Source organism: Somniosus microcephalus, chromosome 7, assembly GCF_052327205.1.
Source record: "Somniosus microcephalus isolate GS21.2 chromosome 7, FLI_Smic_1.0, whole genome shotgun sequence".
In the NCBI taxonomy this organism is placed as follows: Eukaryota; Metazoa; Chordata; class Chondrichthyes; order Squaliformes; family Somniosidae; genus Somniosus; species Somniosus microcephalus.
In genome coordinates this window covers 171,311,981-171,330,278 of record NC_140993.1, presented here as the reverse complement: position 1 = coordinate 171,330,278, position 18,298 = coordinate 171,311,981, and the positions used below count along the sequence as shown (strand labels likewise).

Genomic DNA, 18,298 nt, shown 5'->3' with positions numbered 1-18,298 from the left:
AGCCCACTGAATTTCTAGGCCAGTGTGTTCCTTCAATTCCGTTCTACCCTGCCCCCGCCGTCTCTGCACCTATTTAATATCTGTTACATCTCCAGCTTTTTCCAGTTCTGATGAAGGGTCCCAGACCTGAAACGTTAACTCTGTTTCTCTTTCCACGGATGCTGCCTGGCCTGCTCAGTATTTCCAGCATTTTCTGTTATATGAGATTTCTCCAAATTGGTACCTCATTGCCTTGGTGTCTTTCTGGAAGCTCCTGTTCCTCCTCAAGCAACTCCTGGTTCTCCCATCTCCTGATTATCCAGCAATATTATGCAGCAACATGCTATTCCTGCAAAAATCCTCTTTGGATTATTATGCTATATAAGACAGGTTCTCGGCTTTAGTTATGAGGAAAGATTAGAGAAACTGACACTCTTTTCATCAGAACAGAGAAAATCTAATAGAGATGTTCAAAATTATGAGTGCTTTTGATAAGGTAAAGAGGGAAAAAATATTTCACTGGTTGGTGAGTCAGTAACTAGAAGGCAAAAATTTAATATCATCCAAGAACAAAGGTAGAGGGTTTTTAGGACAGCCGTGGTAGAAGCAGATTCCATAACAGCTTTGAAAAAGGAAGTGTATAAATATTTGAAAAAGAAAAAAAAAGGATACAGGGAAAGGGCAGGGAGATTGGACTAAGTAGATAGCTCTTTCAGAGAGCTGGCACAGGCATGATTTGCTGAATGGTTTCCCTCTGTGCTGTAAAATTTTATGTTTTAACGTATGAGATTTATTCCCAATAATTGTCTCAATTGTCATTTTTGTCAACATGTTATTCTATTAAAACTGGGTTTAATATTAACAGATTATTACAGGTCTGTACTCTTTCCCCTTGGAAAATGTTGAATCCGTGATTCTTAAAGTATGATGTTTTCCAATAACTACACGGAGACTGTAACTTAACAATCAACAGGTGTTTACTGGAGGAGGGTAGTCTAAAGACTGACAGTACAGAGGCATGCTCAAGGCTTATATACAGGTGTGGTCACTGCCAGTACTACAGTATACAGGAGCTGTAAAAGTAGTTCTCTCTTAAAGGTACATACACTACAATTCCTCCCCTTTTAGATTAGCAGTACCCATAATGTTCAAATAACAATTAACACTTTAACATGCACATTAAACTGAAATAGTCCATTTATAGATTCAGTATTTGGGGCGGCTTCCTGATCCTTTCGGGATAGCGCCTTTCCTGAGGTTCTTGTTCTTGGTGCGGAGGCGATTCTGGCCTCTTTTCGTCGGTTATTTCATCAGTTTCCACTGCTACTGCTTCTGAGGTAGATGCTACCGGTATGTCGGGTTCATCCCCAGGGACGCGAGACATGAGGTTGACTCGTTCCTGTGACGCTAAGATCTGGTCGACGTGGCGTCTCACAATGTTCTCCCCGACATCCACTGTGTACATTAATGGCCCCTGCCGTGTGCATATCGTTCCGGGTTGCCATTTCTCTGTTCGGTAGTCACGGGCCAAGACTGGTTGTCCTACATTGAAGCTCCTTGTCGGCTTCTCATTGATGTGCTGGAATTGTTTATCCTCAACATTTCTTCGCACATTTGGTCTGAGCAAATCCAGACGAGATCTCAACCTTTGGTTAAAGAACATCATGGCCGGGGTCTGGTTGGTAACTGCATGTGTCGCATTTCTGTAGGCTAACAGGAAATTGTCCACCTTATGCTGTAGTGGAATTTCATCATCGCACATGGCCTTTGTCGCCTTTTTAAAGGTTTGTACGAACCTCTCAGCCAATCCATTTGTGGCTGGATGATACGGGGCGGATGTGTAATGCCTTACCCCATTCCTTCTCATAAATTTCCGAAACTCTTCGGACACAAACTGTGGTCCATTATCAGAGCAAATCTGCTCTGGCAAGCCGTTCCTGGCAAATATGGTCCGTAGGACTGCAATCGTTTTCTCTGTAGTGGTTGAGGACATTTTTATCACCTCAGGCCATTTCGAGTGAGCATCCACCGCTATTAAGAACATTGAGTCCATTCGGACCAGCAAAATCAATATGCACCCGTTGCCATGGAGAGGAGGGCCACTCCCATGGGTGTAGAGGGGCATGTGGTGGTGCATTTTGGGCCTTCTGGCATCCTGAGCAGCTCTTGGTTTGGTCCTCGATTTGTTGATCGATCCCCGGCCACCACACATAAGCCCTAGCAAGGCTTTTCATTTTCACCCCTCCCAGATGGCCTTCGTGCAGCTCATTGAGCACTCTCTCCCTTAACTTGGTGGAATTACCACTCGGGATCCACACATCACTGTCCCCTGGCATACTGACAGCTGTTCTCTTCTGGATGAGAATGCTGGCAACAGTGAGTCGCCATGTGTTGGCCATCCCCTCACCGTCAAATCATATACCCGAGACAGTGTCGGATCATTGCGGGTCTCCTTCTCTATATCCGCGATAGTTACTGGCAATCATTCAATTATTGACGAATAAAATATCTCGATAGGGTCCACTGCTGGTGCTTCCTCCACAGTAGGCAGTGGCAGGCGTGATAGCCCATCAGCGTTTCCATGCTGTTTCGTGCCTTTATATTCTATTTCATATTGGTTCGCCCCTAGAAAAAGGGACCATCTTTGTAACCGTTGTGCAGTCATCACCGGAACGCCCTTCTTTGGATTGAAGATGGAGACAAGTGGTTGGTGGTCAGTCAGCAAGGTGAACTTCTGCCCATGCAGATAGTGGTTGAATTTTTTTACTCCCCATACTAGGCTGAGGGCCTCCCTGTCAATCTGGGCGTAGTTGCGCTCGGCTGAGGTTAGTGACCGAGACGCAAAGGCTACTGGCCTCTCCAACCCGTCTGGGAATTTGTGCGACAGCACCGCTCCAATACCATAGGGTGATGCATCACATGCCAACCGAATTGGTAGTGCTGGGTTGAAATGGGCCAACACCTCTTTTGATGTGATCAATTCTTTGCACTTCTGGAAAGCTCGTTTACATTCGTCATTCCACTTCCATGGTACCCCCGTTTGCAGCAGGGTGGTCAGTGGGTGTAATACTGTAGACAAATTTGGTAAAAACTTATGGTAGTAGTTTACCAGCCCGAGGAACGACCTCAGTTGTGACACATTTTCCGGTGCTGGAGCCTTGACTACTGCCTCAATCTTTTCAGGGAACTTATGTAACCCCTCTTCATCAATAACGTGGCCACAATGCGAGATCTGCTTCTGGAAAAACTCGCACTTGTGGCGATTAGCTCGTAGCCCATATTCCTTTAATCTAGTGAGCACCTTCTGCAGGTTGGCGAGGTGATCACTGTCATTTTCGCCCGTGACCAGGATGTCGTCCAAATAACACTGGGTCCCTGGAATCCCTTGCAGGACTTGATCCATTGCCCTTTGCCAAATAGCTGGAGCCGATGCTACCCCGAACACCAGCTGGTTGTACTGGTAGAGACCTTTATGAGTGTTGATCGTGAGGTATTGTTTCGAGGCTTCTTCTACCTCCATTTGCAAGTACGCCTGGGCCAGATCAATGTTGGTGAAGCGTTTACCTCCAGATAGCGAGGCGAAAATATCCTCAATCCGTGGAAGCGGATATTGTACCGTGTGAAGGACTGGGTTCACTGTCACCTTAAAATCCCCACAGATGCGGACCTTCTTTGGTTCCCAAGGCGTATTACTCAACGACCTCTTCATTACAGGAACAATGGGTGTAGACCACTCGCTCCAGTCTACTTTGGACAGTACTCCTGAACGTTCCAATCCTTCCAGCTCTGCTTCGACGGCTGGTCGGATCGCATAAGGCACCGGTCTGGCCTTAAAAAACTTTGGGCTTGCATTTTCCTCTATTTTAATCGTTGCTGTTATGCCTTTTAGTGTTCCGAGTCCCTCCTGGAACACTTCTTGTGCGTCAGTTAGCATTTTTGACAGTCGTCCAGGTGTGACGTCGTCATCCTTTTTGGCCTCAACCTTCAGTACCTGTATGGAATGCCAATCTAATTGTATCTTCCGGATCCATTCACGTCCTAGTAGTGGTGGTCCTCCATCTGGCAATACATATAGGTCCATTTTAGGTATTTCCTGGTCTTTGTATATCACTTTCACCCTTATTTTTCCTTTGAGGTAGACTTTTTGCCCCGTGTACGTCTTCAAGACAATCTCTGTAGCTTTCAAGGGTATATGTGAAAATAGCTGCTTGTAGTCCCTTTGGTTTATGACTGTTAGGGCTGATCCTGTGTCCAATTCCATTTTCACTTGGACTCCGTCTATCTTGAGTGTGACCCAGATAGTCTGGTGATCCTCCATTTTGGTTGCCTTATGTAGTTTCAGACAACCCAGCTCCTTGCTTCCGGAGTCTGTATCACTTTTTTGTTCGTCTGAACTACTGTCCATCACCTTATGTACCTTTTTGTACTTCTCCTGTGGAGATTTCTTGCTGTTGGTTTTCTTCCCTGACCTGCAGACTCTTGCTATGTGTCCTGCTTTTCCACACTGTCTGCACACTTGGTCCTTGAACCAACAATCCTTCTGGTCGTGTGTTGTTCTGCCGCAGCGATAACACTTCCCTGCTCCATACGACATTTCATTGGTGCCATATTCTTGCGGTCTCCGTTGTATCTCTGCAGCGCCTCGTGCGGCTGCTTCGTGTGATACTGCCATGCTGAAAGCCTTGTCCAGCGTAAGATCCTTTTCTGATAGAAGCCGTTTCTGGGTTCCTTCACTTTGAAGCCCACACACAAACTTGTCCCTTAACGTATCTGCTAGTCCCACTCCAAACTGGCAGTGTTTCGATAGCTTGCGCAGTTCCGTTTAGTACTCAGCATTACTTTCGTCTTTATGCTGGTTCCTTTTGTGGAACTTAAATCTTTCTGCTATCAGCAGCAGTGTGGGGTTTAAGTGGTCCTGTAGGATTTCTACTATGCCTTCGAAATTCTTATCCACGGGTTTCTCTGGGGTTATTAGGTTTTGCAGTAAGCCATAAGTTTTTGCACCCATGGAATTCAACAAAACCAGTGCTTTCCTAGCATCTGGCACTTCATTCGCCCTGCAGTACACCTCAATGCGTTCCACATATGTCGCCCAATCTTTGACTTCATTGTCGAACGCAGTGATACTGCCACTCTTCGGCATCCCTGGGTGTGATTTAACTGTCTAAAATGGCATCTCCCGCGCTCTCCCTTCTTCTCCGCTGGCACAAAATGGCATCTCCCGCGCTTTCCTTTCTTCCCGCGCTCGCCCTTCTTCTCCGCTGCAGCTTCTAAAATTCAATTTCAATTCAATTTCAATTTCAATTTCAATTTTATTGGTCACATAACTAAACACAAGAAGTGTAATCTAGTCAGTGAAATGCTTTTTTCTTGACGAGCCGAGAGCACCAAGCAGCAAGAACACTTAGCTGCCTGGTACGCACGGAGCTCGCAAGGACGGCAGCCATCTTCATCTGCGCCATCACAAAAAAACACATACCGACATATACACGCATGCATACTTTAAATATAAATAAAGCAGACATAAAATAAATAAAAGACATAAAAAAATAGCACATAAAATGATCAAGCAATAATGTAAAAAAAGTAATTTCTACAGTAATTACATTGATATTTCTACCCAGGCTTCTAGAATAATCTCTGGTTACAGGGTGGCCGCACTGGGAGAGCATCGTGAGGAACTCACAACTTATAATTAAATAAATTTAATTAATTAAATTAAATAAAGTGCCCCCTCAGTCTTTCTCGATGTTTCCATCTTGGTTTCTCTCGATGTTTCCCCTCTCTCTCTCTCGATGTTTCCTGTCTTTCTCGATGTTTCCTCTCAGTTTTTCTCGATGTTTCCCCTCGGTTTCTTCCACACACCTGGCCTGCACATTACCCTGGCTGTCTAACTTGGCGTCCTGGTAACCGGGTTCCGCTCCAGCTCTCATCCTTCAAACTGTCTCTCCAGCTCTCGACCTTCAAACTGTCTCTCCAGCTCTCGACCTTCAAACTGTCTCTCCAGCTCTCGACCTTCAAACTGTCTCTCCAGCTCTCGACCTTCAAACTGTCTCTCCAGCTCTCGACCTTCAAACTGTCTCTCCAGCTCTCGACCTTCAAACTGTCTCTCCAGCTCTCGACCTTCAAACTGTCTCTCCAGCTCTCGACCTTCAAACTGTCACTCCAGCTCTCGACCTTCAAACTGTCACTCCAGCTCTCATCCTTCAAACTGTCTCTCCAGCTCTCAACCTTCAAACCGTCTCTCCAGCTCTCGACCTTCAAACCGTCTCTCCAGCTCTCGACCTTCAAACCGTCTCTCCAGCTCTCGACCTTCAAACTGTCTCTCCAGCTCTCGAGCTTCAAACTGTCTCTCCAGCTCTCGAGCTTCAAACTGTCTCTCCAGCTCTCGACCTTCAAACTGTCACTCCAGCTCTCGACCTTCAAACTGTCACTCCAGCTCTCAACCTAAAAATGGCATCTCCCGCGCTCTCCCTTCTTCTCCGCGGCTCAATGGCGTCTCCCGCGCTCTCCCTTCTTCTCCCCGTGGACGCTGTTCAGCCCTTGAGCCCTGGCTGTGCTCTGCGCGTTCTCCTGTGCACCTTTCCCGTTGCCACCGCTCGGTCCTGAACCCGGCTGCTGCTTTACCCTCTCTCTCTCTTTTGTTTTTCCTCGACGCCGCTCGGTTTTCAACCCCCGGCTGCGCCCTGTGCGCTTCACCCTCTCTCTTACCCCGTCGACGCTGCTCGGCTTTTTCTCTGCCGTCGGTCGGCTCCAGCCGCCACTGTCCGGGAAGGGTCTGCGCTGTACCTGTTGCCAGTCTGTTGCTGGATCGTCGTGGCTGGGGAACCAAGCCCGGCTCTCAACAGCCTCCCCTGCGATGTTCACTCTCTGCCGGATGACTGGGCGGTTGCTCGTGGTCGACGCCCGTGCTTCTGGCCTCGACTTTCTTCCACCGCCCTCCCGGAGCGAATCCTTGAAGGGAAATGCAGAGTTGCAGGTAGATTCGAATCGACCTCGTCGCCACTGTTGAATCCGTGATTCTTAAAGTATGATGTTTTCCAATAACTACACGGAGGCTGTAACTTAATAATCAACAGGTGTTTACTGGAGGAGGGTAGTCTAAAGACTGACAGTACAGAGGCATGCTCAAGGCTTATATACAGGTGTGGTCACTGCCGGTACTACAGTATACAGGAGCTGTAAAAGTAGTTCTCTCTTAAAGGTACATACACTACAGAAAATGCAAAGCAATAGTAACAACAATACACGTTGAATTATTGGTAGTGGTAATATACTGCAATCAGCGGTAAATCAATGGCAACATTACTTTGTGCAGGAAGATCCAGGTGTAAATGTCAATAAATCACCAGGTCTGTTCTTTTTAAAATATGCTTTCAGTGAATATTGACTAATGAAATCGTTAATATTTTCCTTTTTGAGCAGCGATGCAATTAATAAGTTACAAAAAAACTTAGTTGTTTTTAAGCTGCAATAATAAGTCAATTCTGAAACAATCTACTTATAACAATGAATTGTTTATGAAAAGCTGTAACATGCGTATGCTTATCTGAAACAATTGTCTCAAAGGATTGTTACTGAAGGAAATGTAATGGAGATAGGTCCGTACTCCTTCCCCTTGGGTAGACAAGAAGTGAGTTACTTGAAACAAAGAAAAGTACTGTCATGGCACAGTAGCACAAAGATGAGAAGTAAAAATTATGTCTTGAAAGTATGGCTGTAAAATGTAATCAATAAAGTGTCTATATTTGCCTTTCCACCAACTGCATGGTCTGAAACAATCGATACTGCAAATTATTACAATTTCCAGTTTCCCAGCCTCACATTCTTTGACAACTTTTAACTGCTACAATAGACGGTAGGAATTGAAATAGTGCAATTATTTCCATTACAGGTTTTTAGTTGATGGCTCATATAGTTTGCATTTTCCTCAAACAGCTTTTTAATATGCATGAAATTATTTAGTAGATCTGGCCCTGGAATGTGCTTTAACAATGTATTATAGCTCATTAATAGCAATTTGCATGTACATAATTTGAGTAAAATGGAATGCTTCAAGTGTTTACATATATAGGCCTAGAAATTGAGTTTTGGCGCAGCCAGGGCTTTAGCGCCGGAAGTTAGTGCCGGAGCTAAGTCGCGCTGGTCGGGCCCAAAATTCAATAGTTCTGCGCCCAAACGGCTGCCGGCGCTGCTGAGAGCTGTTTGCGCCTGAAAACTGGCGCAACGCGCTGAATTTCGGCGCTATTCCGGCGCCCGCTGCGGTGCGGCAGGTTCGGGAAGTGCAGGCCTCCTCCTTCCCTTAAGGAGGAGCTGCCTGCACCCGGCCGCGGCCCGCGAAAATCTTTTTAAAAATGAGCCTGGCACCTCGGACAAGTGCCGGGCTTGCTTCTGTTCCGGGGGGGGGTGGGGGGGAAGTCCGGGGAGGGAGCTGCGGCCAGGCGGCCGGCGGGAAAGCGGCCGGCCGCCGCGGGGCCTTTAATGCGCCGGCGCAAAGTCATGTAAGACTCTGTTGCCAGAGTCTTAGTTGCGGCTGCCACGGGCGAGGCGGCCGCAACTGAATTTCGGCGCTGGGGCCCGTCGGCATGGCAACCGGGACGCTGCGCACACCGATGACGTCATCGGTGCCGGCGCAGCGCTACCGGTCTACCGCGGCGGAAGGGCCCCAGGCAATTTCGGCGCCGGCGCCAATTGCAGCGCTAGGCCCTCTAGCGCCGCAAAATCGGCGCTAAGGGCACTGAATTTCTAGGCCTTAATCTATTAAATCAATATCACATAGATTTGGAGAAAAATCAATCTTGTTTTATATGCAGCAATTATACCAGTTTGCTTATCTCATGATATTAAAGCTATTTTTCTTTTTCTCCCTTCTTATAAGAAAATGAGTTTCTTAACTTTTGTTTGTTACTTTTCTAATAATGTCTAATGAATTAAGGAAACTACTTACAGTATTAACCTTTGATCACCATAGAAGCGATCAGAATGGATTACAAAAGCAACTTAACCTCTCTAGATCTTTTCATTGCAAACTGCCGGCGTGATATCAGCTGCCTCAATTTCACTGCTCCCCTCACTCACTCCAACCTAACTCGCTCTGAACTTGCAGCACTCCATTCTCTCAGATCCAACCTCAACATTGTCATTAAACCTGCTAACAAGGGTGGCGCTGTTGGTGTTTGGCAAACCGACCTCTACCTAGCGGAAGCTGAACACCAACTCTCCGACACCTCCTCCCATCTTCCCCATACCAAACATCAAACCATTGAGCAGTTCCGACGAAGGATCATCAAGCTGAAATGTTAACTCTCTCTCTATAGATGCTGCCTGGCCTGCTGAGTATTTCCAGCAGTTTCAGTTTTTATTTCAGAATGGATTCGTTTGTTTGGAACACAGTCCTCCATACTATATATTAGGGATGGAAATTCTGGGTTGTTCTGGGATAAGTGAAGTTTGAACAAAAACGACTTTTGTGATGTTTCTACAGTATCGACCGCAATGAGAAACACTAAGTAAATTCTACTGACTCGATACAAGTAATTTCTAACTAAAGTTTTCATTCAATTTTTTGAATTTTTACTATACACAGCAAGCTATAAAAACAATAAATAAAACCAAAACTAATTCAATTCACGACTCCCACACCCCACTGCTGAAGCCCAGCATCAGGAGGTGAGGCGCAGTCCTCAGGGGGACAGTGCCAAAGCTGCCTGACTCACATAATAATAAAAATTACACAACAGAGCACATCACAGACTGACATGAGCTCCCTCTCCCCCAGTTTGTGTTTCTCCTTCCCAAGTTTGTTTCTCCCTCTCTCCCTCCCTCCCTATTTTGTTTCTCCCTCTCTCCCTCCTTCCCCCCAGTTTGTGTTGCTTTCTCAGGACACATGGAGTTGCCAGGTGATATTCAATGGCGCCATCCTCACAACTGGTAAGGTACATTCCGAATAGTGGGGGGACCAAACATGAATTGGATGCAAGCCCTGACAGCTAAGGTATTGCACATACGGGAACCATGCATACAAGTACCATTTCTGCCGAGTCACCAGTAGCAGGGCTCGGAGACCAACCGGCTATTCCGGTAGACTCCCACCAAAAGCGGGAGGGTTAAGAACCCTACAACGTCTACACTTCAAAAGTACTTAATTGTCTGTAAAACCCTATGACGTCCTGAAGTTGTGAAAGGTGCTATATTAATGCAAGTTATTTCTTTCTTTACCTAACTGTACACGGCCCTTTCCTACCAGTAACTATTGACTGGAACATTTCACTTCAGCACAAAGAGATTTTCGAGAGCTCAAGGAATAAAAATATATGGCTAACACCTTCACATGGCTGGCTATTACAGGCTCACTGCATGACAAAAGTTAGATCTACAGATCTATGCATTTGCACTGTTACTTAAATAACAAGGAAATTATAGAAAACAAGAGCTTTTCATTTAAGTATGCTCTTAATATCAGTGCCTTTAACAAAGTCAATCATAAATAAGTACCATACAGTTTTCTTTTCATTAAGATTTAACTTAGTGTGTCATGATGATAATGTCTGTTATAAAGAAGTGACTATGAAGCTTTCCTACTAGCATGTTAAACTCAAGTTGGAAACCAGCTGCTGCTGTCACTTTTTAAAAATCAGTTCTCCCCTCCAAGTTACACACCATCCTGACTTGGAAATATATCGTCATTGCTGCTGGGTCAAAATCGTGGAACTCCCTCCCTAACAGCACTATGGGAGTACCTTCACCACATGGACTGTAGTGGTTCAAGAAGGCGGCTCACCACCACCATCTCACAGGCAATTAGGGATGGGCCTTGCCAGCGACACCCACATCCCATGAACGAATAAAAAAAAATGATCAGAAGAAACATAGAGAGCATTGGCAGGATTTTTCCAACATATTTTCTCCCCATTTCTTCTGAAAGCAGTAACTCAAGATACAGTTTTTTGGGGGCTGTAAGCTCTCTTTTACTTTGCCTAAGTTGCTATTCCTCATGTGCAAGCCTAAACTATTAGTGTCAGCAAATTATTCAACCTGGCAGAACATCGGAGTTAAGCTCAATCTTGCCCTTACCCAATGTAGCAAAACCACTTTGTCCAACAGAGGTCACTGGTTAACGACCAGGAGTAGAGAACCTGTTTGCTTAGTCTAGGGGTACTCAGGTCAATTGTAGAATCCCAAATGCCACACTTCAATCAGCTAATTTAGCATAGACCACATAGACCTTCCTACTCTATAAACTGTAATACAATGGGGAGGGCACTCATTTACTGAGCTATTGGCAGGATGGTAAAGGATTAAGATTAGTTGCTTTGAAACACAGAATATTAGACAGGGCATCAGAATTTAATGTCCTTGAAATAGAGGTTGTGGAATTAGCCTTTTAAGACAGCTCTAGAATAGTTTGAAAGGCTTACCCCAATTTATCTACAATAGTATCATCAAACCAAACTTCAGATGGTTTACCAAAAAGCCACAAAGTTGAATTAGCTTAGGGAGTTGATATGGGCTATGAAGCTGTATTTGGGTAATGAGGAAAAGAAACAATTGCCACTTTGTGAAAACATGAAAGCACTATAACATAAAAGCCAACAAACAGAAAATAAAAGTTGTAAAGGAGCAATAACTTACTTGCATGTGTTCATCTCTTCCTCAGTAGTTTCAAGGTGTTCTTTCAGTGATTTTAATTCTGTATGTAATTTTTGTTGCTTTTGCTCTTGACGAACTCTCTCAGATATTTGATCATTTAGCTGCTTCTCAGTAGCTTGTAAGTTTGACTCCATTAAAATGAGCTTCTCTTCTCGATTTGCAAGCTCTTGAACTACAATTAGACATTAATTTTTTTTTAATTTAAAGTCACTTAACCTGTATACTTCCCTATTAATTACGTAAAATAATATTCTAAGATTTTAATGTTAGATGCAGCAAATACACAAATAGAAGCCAATTTTGTTTTTTGTTCTTCATTTGTTTTCTCCCTTTCTCTCCTGAAAGCATTAATTCCTTGCTGGGCACAGTTCCATGGGTGCTCTGTTCCTTGCCAAAGTAGCCATTACTTATGTGTGAGCCTAGACTGTGAGTGTTGTTAGGCCACTCCACTATCACGGGCAACACAGTTGAGCCGAATCCTGACCTCGCACTGCGTCTACAGTCATCTGTTCCACCTGTCAGCTGGATTTCAGGGCGCATGGTACAGGAGATTATGGAGGAATAGCAGGCCAAGAAGGAAGTACTGCCTGTAACTAGCACTCAGAATAAACCAATAGAGGGTGCTATATTTTTGGGTCACAGAAAAGCCAAACACCAACATCATCTTACCCAAATGTATTAACATTAAAGTACAACATTTAAGCATCATATTATTTTTCTGTTAACTGCTGAAAACAAAAAGTCTGCAATAGATGTCTGCCTGAATGCAGCAGACATAGCACCTTATAAGGACAGTTTTTAATTTGTTGCACCCTTCACTTCATCTCACATATTCAACTGAAAGTCATTACCAAAAAAGACACAATACGAATTTGTTATTTTGAATAAGAGTTAGCTGATGGAAATTACCATGTAAATCAATCAATATGAAGTGGAATGAAAATCAATTTAACCATCTTCAGAACATTTGCATGGTTTTGGGATTTTCCATTGTTGGAAAAACATAGACTAATGATTACACAGCAGTCATGATTAATATGAGTCAGCAGTAACAGAAATGTTTAAACTTGTGCCTCAGGAAATCACACAGATGACTTGGATTACTAAATATTTAACTCAGTGCAAACATTTGTGATTCATCTTTATTAACGACAGTACAACTATACTAGAGGCCAATTCATTAAATATATTCAAGAAGGAGTTGGATGTATTTCTCAAGGCTAAAGGGATCAAGGGGTAGGGGGAGAAAGCAGGGACCGGGTACTGAATTTGGATGATCAGCCATGATCGCATTGAATGGCGGAGCAGGCTCGAGGGGCCGAATGGCCTACTCCTGCTCCTATCTTCTATGTTTCTAACTATAGCAAGGGGTTACAGAAAACAGGTTGACAGCTTAAACATCCAGGACTATAAATTTGGCTGTGCAATGGAAACAAATCATTGTGCAGTGCCCATGCCTGAAACAGGCATTAGGCTATTCACATATGCAAATAAGGGACCTAACACCTGTTTAGGCCCCCACTGCAAGATTGGTTTGCCCTGAGGCAGCATCGGCAGCATTCAGGAAAAGCAGACCATGGGATCGCCTGCTACCTGCAATATGAAATATACTTGCCCGATTGTGGAGCTGGGAGAAGCAGGAGACCTCCTCCCAACCCCACATTTAAAAATTGCGACCCACCGGCATTCCACCCACCATTACCCCCACACCCACTACCACTCCAACTCACCCGGCCTCCGATCTGCCCAAACCTCCGCTACCTCCGATCTCCCCGTGCCACACCCCGACCCACCCCCCGGCCTGTTTCTCCCCTCCCCACTTCACGCTACCAGTGGCCTGATCTTCATTGGCTCATCACCGGCTCCATTGAAATAAGGCCCGAGGACCAATATCAGGGGCACCTCAGCCTCACCATTCAGAGACGCAGGGATAGTGACAGGCCGCACCTGAATCTCTGACCCACCGCACATCAATTTTAAACATGTTACATGAATCTTTAGAGATAACCTTAAAGATTCCCAAACTATTTTGAGGTGCTGTTTTTGTTCAAAAAAATCTTTGAATGCAATACAGGATCTTTGTAATCAAAAGAGAAAATTATCAAAAATATTTAACTAAATCTTGACCATTTAACACGAACAAAAGATTGTGAAACAGATTAATCAACACCTCTAATTCTCCATATTAACCAAGTTTAAAAAAAATATCTGTTCTGCTGTAGGTGGTTTTGGGGCACAGGCACCAAAAGCAGCATGCTTTCTTTACAATTACTGTGGCAGACTTACGACTGCTCGGGGCTATAACACAATGTACTTAATGTTCAAGCTGGCAGGTAATCTTATGTCAAACATATTCTTTTGATTTAAGATGATCAATAGAGTCTTGTTAAGAGGCAATTTCTTAGATGTTTTCAACTTGCCTTTCTCACAGGTAACATTTACAGGAGCTACATTTGTGAATTAGGAAAAATAAAGAGAAACTATAATGCTTTTTGAGCAAAAGTTTCCAGTGCACAATAATTTTTGATCAATACCGCATGTGATACACTTATCTGCATATGTTAGTACTGGAAGAAATAGTGCTCGATCTCTAGTTCTTTTTAAAATTTGAACCACCAACACAGCAATGGGGTTCTGGTTAAGTGGTGCAAAAAAAAGCAGTTAAGTCAAGGTGAAATTTCCTTTTTTCAGTTTTGTGTAAAAAAAATGAAAATGCAATCTTCTAAGCTATTCTTATGCAAAAAATGCTGTAATTCACAATTAGACCAACAGGTATTAGGTTCTTGCTGTCTGTATGGATGAGGGAAAAGTCTGCAGGGTGGGTGAGCAAACTGATCAAGACAGCGTGGTACAAGAGGCCATTCAAGTGGGGGGAGTGAAAAGGAATGTAGTTGTGGTAGGGGACAGTATAGTCAGGGGGGATATATACTGTTCTCTGCAGCCGCGACCGGGAGTTCCGAAGGCTGTGTTACCTGCCCAGTGCCAGGGTTAAGGATATCTCCTCATGGCTGGAGAAGAATTTTGAATGGTAGGGGGAGGATCCAGTTGTTGTGGTCCATGTAGGAACCAACGACATAGGTAGAACTAGGAATAAGGTTCTGCTGAATGAGTTTGAACAGCGAGGGTTCAAATTAAAAAGCAGAACCTCAAAGGTAACAATCTCTTGTTACCTGAGCCATGCACAAATGCTTGGAATAGGGACAAGCAGATCAGAGAGTTAAATGCATGGCTCAAAGTGTGGTGTGGGAGAAAGGGGTTTCAATTCATGGGGCACTGGCACCAGTACTGGGGAAAGAGAGAGCTGTTCAGTTGCAATGGGCTCCACTTAAACCGGGCTGGGACCAGTATCCTGGCAAATTGAATAACTGGGGCTGCAGATAAGGCTTTAAACTAAAAGGGGAGTGGGGAGGGGGTCAGGTGAGGGCAAATTTAGAAATCTAAAGAGAAAAGTCAAGGCAATGGAGCAGTGTAGCAATTTGGGTAATGATAAGCAGAGTGTGACAGGAAGGGACAGAGAGTTTAATGGTAAAAGTGGATCAGCGAATAAGGTGAAAGCAGGGAATAATGGTAAAGAGTTAAAATTAAAGGCTCTTTATCTGAATGCACAAAGTATTCGTAACTAGATAGACAAATTAATGGCACAGAGATAAATGGCTTTGATCTAATAGTCATTACAGAGATGTGGTTGCAGCATAAGAAATAGGAGCAGGAGTCGGCCATTTGGCCCCTCGAGCCTGCTCCGCCATTCAATAAGATCATGGCTGATCTGGCCAAGGTTGGGAGCTAAATATTCCAGGGTACTTGACGTTTAGAAAAGAACGCAGAATGGAAAAGGAGGGGGGTAGCCCTGATAATAAAGAATGACATAAGGACAGTAGTGAGAACGGATCTTGGCTCGGAAGATCAGAAAGTAGAATCAGTATGGGCGGAGATAAAAAAATAACAAGGGGCAGAAAACACAGGCAGAAGTAGTTTATAGGCCAACAAACAGCAGCTATACCGTTGGACAGAGTATTAATCAACAAATAACAGAAACTTGCAACATAAGTAATACAATAATCATGGGGGGCTTTAATCTTCATATAGACTGGGCAAATCAAATTGGCAAAGGCAGTCTAGAGGATGAGTTTCCTAGAACAATGCGTCATGGAACCAACCAGGGAACAGGCTATTTTAGATCTTGTATTGTGTAGTAAGCCAGTGTTAATTAGTAATCTCATAGTAAAGGATCCTCTGGGGAAGAGTGATCATAATATGATACAATTTCACATCGAGTTTGAGAGTGAAATACTTCAGTCGGAAACGAGAGTCTTAAACTTAAATAAAGCCAATTACATAGGTATGAGGGGTGAGTTGGCCAAGGTAAATTGGGAAATTACATTAAAAGGTATGACAGTAGGCAAGCAGTGGCAAATTTAAAGAAATATTCCAAAATTCTCAACAAAATATACATTCCATTGATGAATAATAACTCCACAGGAAAAGTGATCCATCCGTGACTAACTAAAGAATTTAAGGATAGTATTAGATTAAAAGGAGAGGCTTATAATGTTGAGAAGAACAGTAGTAAGCCTGAGGATTGGGTGAGTTTTAGAAACCAGCAAAGGATAACCAAAATATTGATAAAAAGGGAGAAAATAGGATGAGAGTAAACTAGCAAGAAATATAAAAACAGATTGTCAGAGCTTCTACAAGTACGTGAAAAGGAATAGAGTAGCAAAAGTAAGCGTTGATCTGAGACAGGTGAAATTATAATGGGGAATAAGGAAATGGCAGAGACTTTAAACAAATATTTTGTGTCTGTCTTCACAGTAGAAGACACAAAAACCATACCAAAAATAGTGGGGAACCAAGGGGCTAATAAGAGAGAGAAACTTAAAGTAATTAATATCAGTAGAGAAAAAGTACTTGAAAAACTAATGGGACAAAAAGCCAACAAAACCCCGCACCTGATGGCCTACATCTTAGGGTTCTAAAAGAGGTGGCTGCAGAAATAGTGGATGCATTGGTTGTGATCTTCCAAAATTCCCTAGATTCTAGAATGTTCCCAGTGGATTGGAAGGTAGCAAATGTAACCCCCGCTATTCAAGAAAGGAGGGAGAGAGAAAACAGGGAACTACAGGCCAGTTAACCTGACATCAGTTGCCGGGAAAATGTTGGAATCCATCGTTAAGGAAGTGTAACAGGGCACTTAGAAAATCACAATGGCCCGTATTTTCCGATGCCTACAGGTGTGTACGAGCTGTGTACACACCCGAAGGGACATCGGAAATGCCGGTTTCAGGCATCCGAAGCGCATGCACTGAAAACCGGTATTTCCGATGTCAAGAATACTCTTGACAGATCGGGCGCCTGCCCGAGAGAAGGGCCTCTGCGGGCGGATAGTTCCACTTTCTGGAGAACCTCCGTCCGCAGAAAACCCTTAGAAATCTTACGCTTGGTAAAAGCAGGCGTAAAGCCAGCTTTTACCAGCATAAGAGTTGAAAAAAGTTTCTAAAATTTTTTTTCACTCATTTATAATTTTAAAATACTTTTAAAAATGGTAAGTTTATTTTTAGCCCCATAAAAAACTATTTTTTTCAAAAAATTAAATTTGTTTAAAATATTTAATTTATTGCAATTTTAACTCATTTTAAAAACATGATTTTTTTTAAAAAGGTATTTAATGTTTTACTGTGTATTTGGGGTGATCTCCATTTATATATTTGACAGGTCCATCTGTCAAACGTATGAAGGGAGATTCCCTTCTGCTATTGGCTGGCCTGGCCCACGTGATCCCAGGGTCGCTTGCGAACTGCATGCGCCTCTGCGATACGTGGGCCCTGCGTATTTCAAGTGTGGAGAGGCCCAGGAGTGGAAGTGTACGCACCTTGGGAGCCCTCAGGTAAGTTTGTAGATTTTTTTCCGATAGGAGGCATCCACACGCAGGAAGCCTCCTATCGGAAATTACGGGCCATTATGAGTGGACAGAGTCAACATGGTTTTATGAAAGGGAAATTATGTTTAACAAATTTATTAGAGTTTTTTGAGGATGTATCTAGCAGGGTAAATAAAGGTAAACCAGTTGGATGTGGCATATTTGGATTTCCAAAAGACATTCGATAAGGTGCCACATAAAAGGTTGCTAAGTAAGATAAGGACCCGTGGGGTTGTGGGTAATATATTGGAATGGATAGAGGATTGATTAACAGACAGAAAACAGAGAGTAGGGATAAACGGGTCATTTTCCAGTTGGCAGGCTGTAGCGAGTGGGATGCCACAAGGATCAGTGCTTGGGCCTCAGCTATTTACAATCTATGCTAATGATTTAGATGAAGGGACCGAGTGCAATGTATCCAAGTTTGCTGATGATGCAAAGTTAGGTGGGAAAGTAAGCTGTGAGGAGAACACAAAGAGCTTGCAAAGGGATATAGACAAGTTAAGTGAGTGGGCAATAAGGTGGCAGAAGGAGTATAATGTGATGAAATGTGAGATTATTCACTTTGGTAGGAAGAATAGAAAAATAGAATATTTTTTAAATGGTGAGAAACTATTAAATGTTGGTGTTCAGAGATTTGGGTGTCCTCGTACAGGAAACACAGAGAGTTAGCATGCAGGTACAGCAAGCAATTAGGAAGGCAAATGGCATGTTGGCCTTTATTGCTAGAGGGTTGGAGTACAAGAGTAAGGA

The 18,298-nt window shown here is 43.6% G+C and overlaps 1 protein-coding gene across 1 annotated transcript in view; it reads right to left on the bottom strand.

Moving 5' to 3' along the window:
• Positions 1-18,298, bottom strand: part of LOC147115004 (uncharacterized) — an 869,491-nt gene that overhangs the window by 327,212 nt on the left and 523,981 nt on the right. The window contains exon 22 of the mRNA XM_085993202.1: positions 11,611-11,800. Coding sequence (XP_085849328.1) covers positions 11,611-11,800 — 190 coding nt within the window. The remainder of the gene's footprint in view (positions 1-11,610; positions 11,801-18,298) is intronic.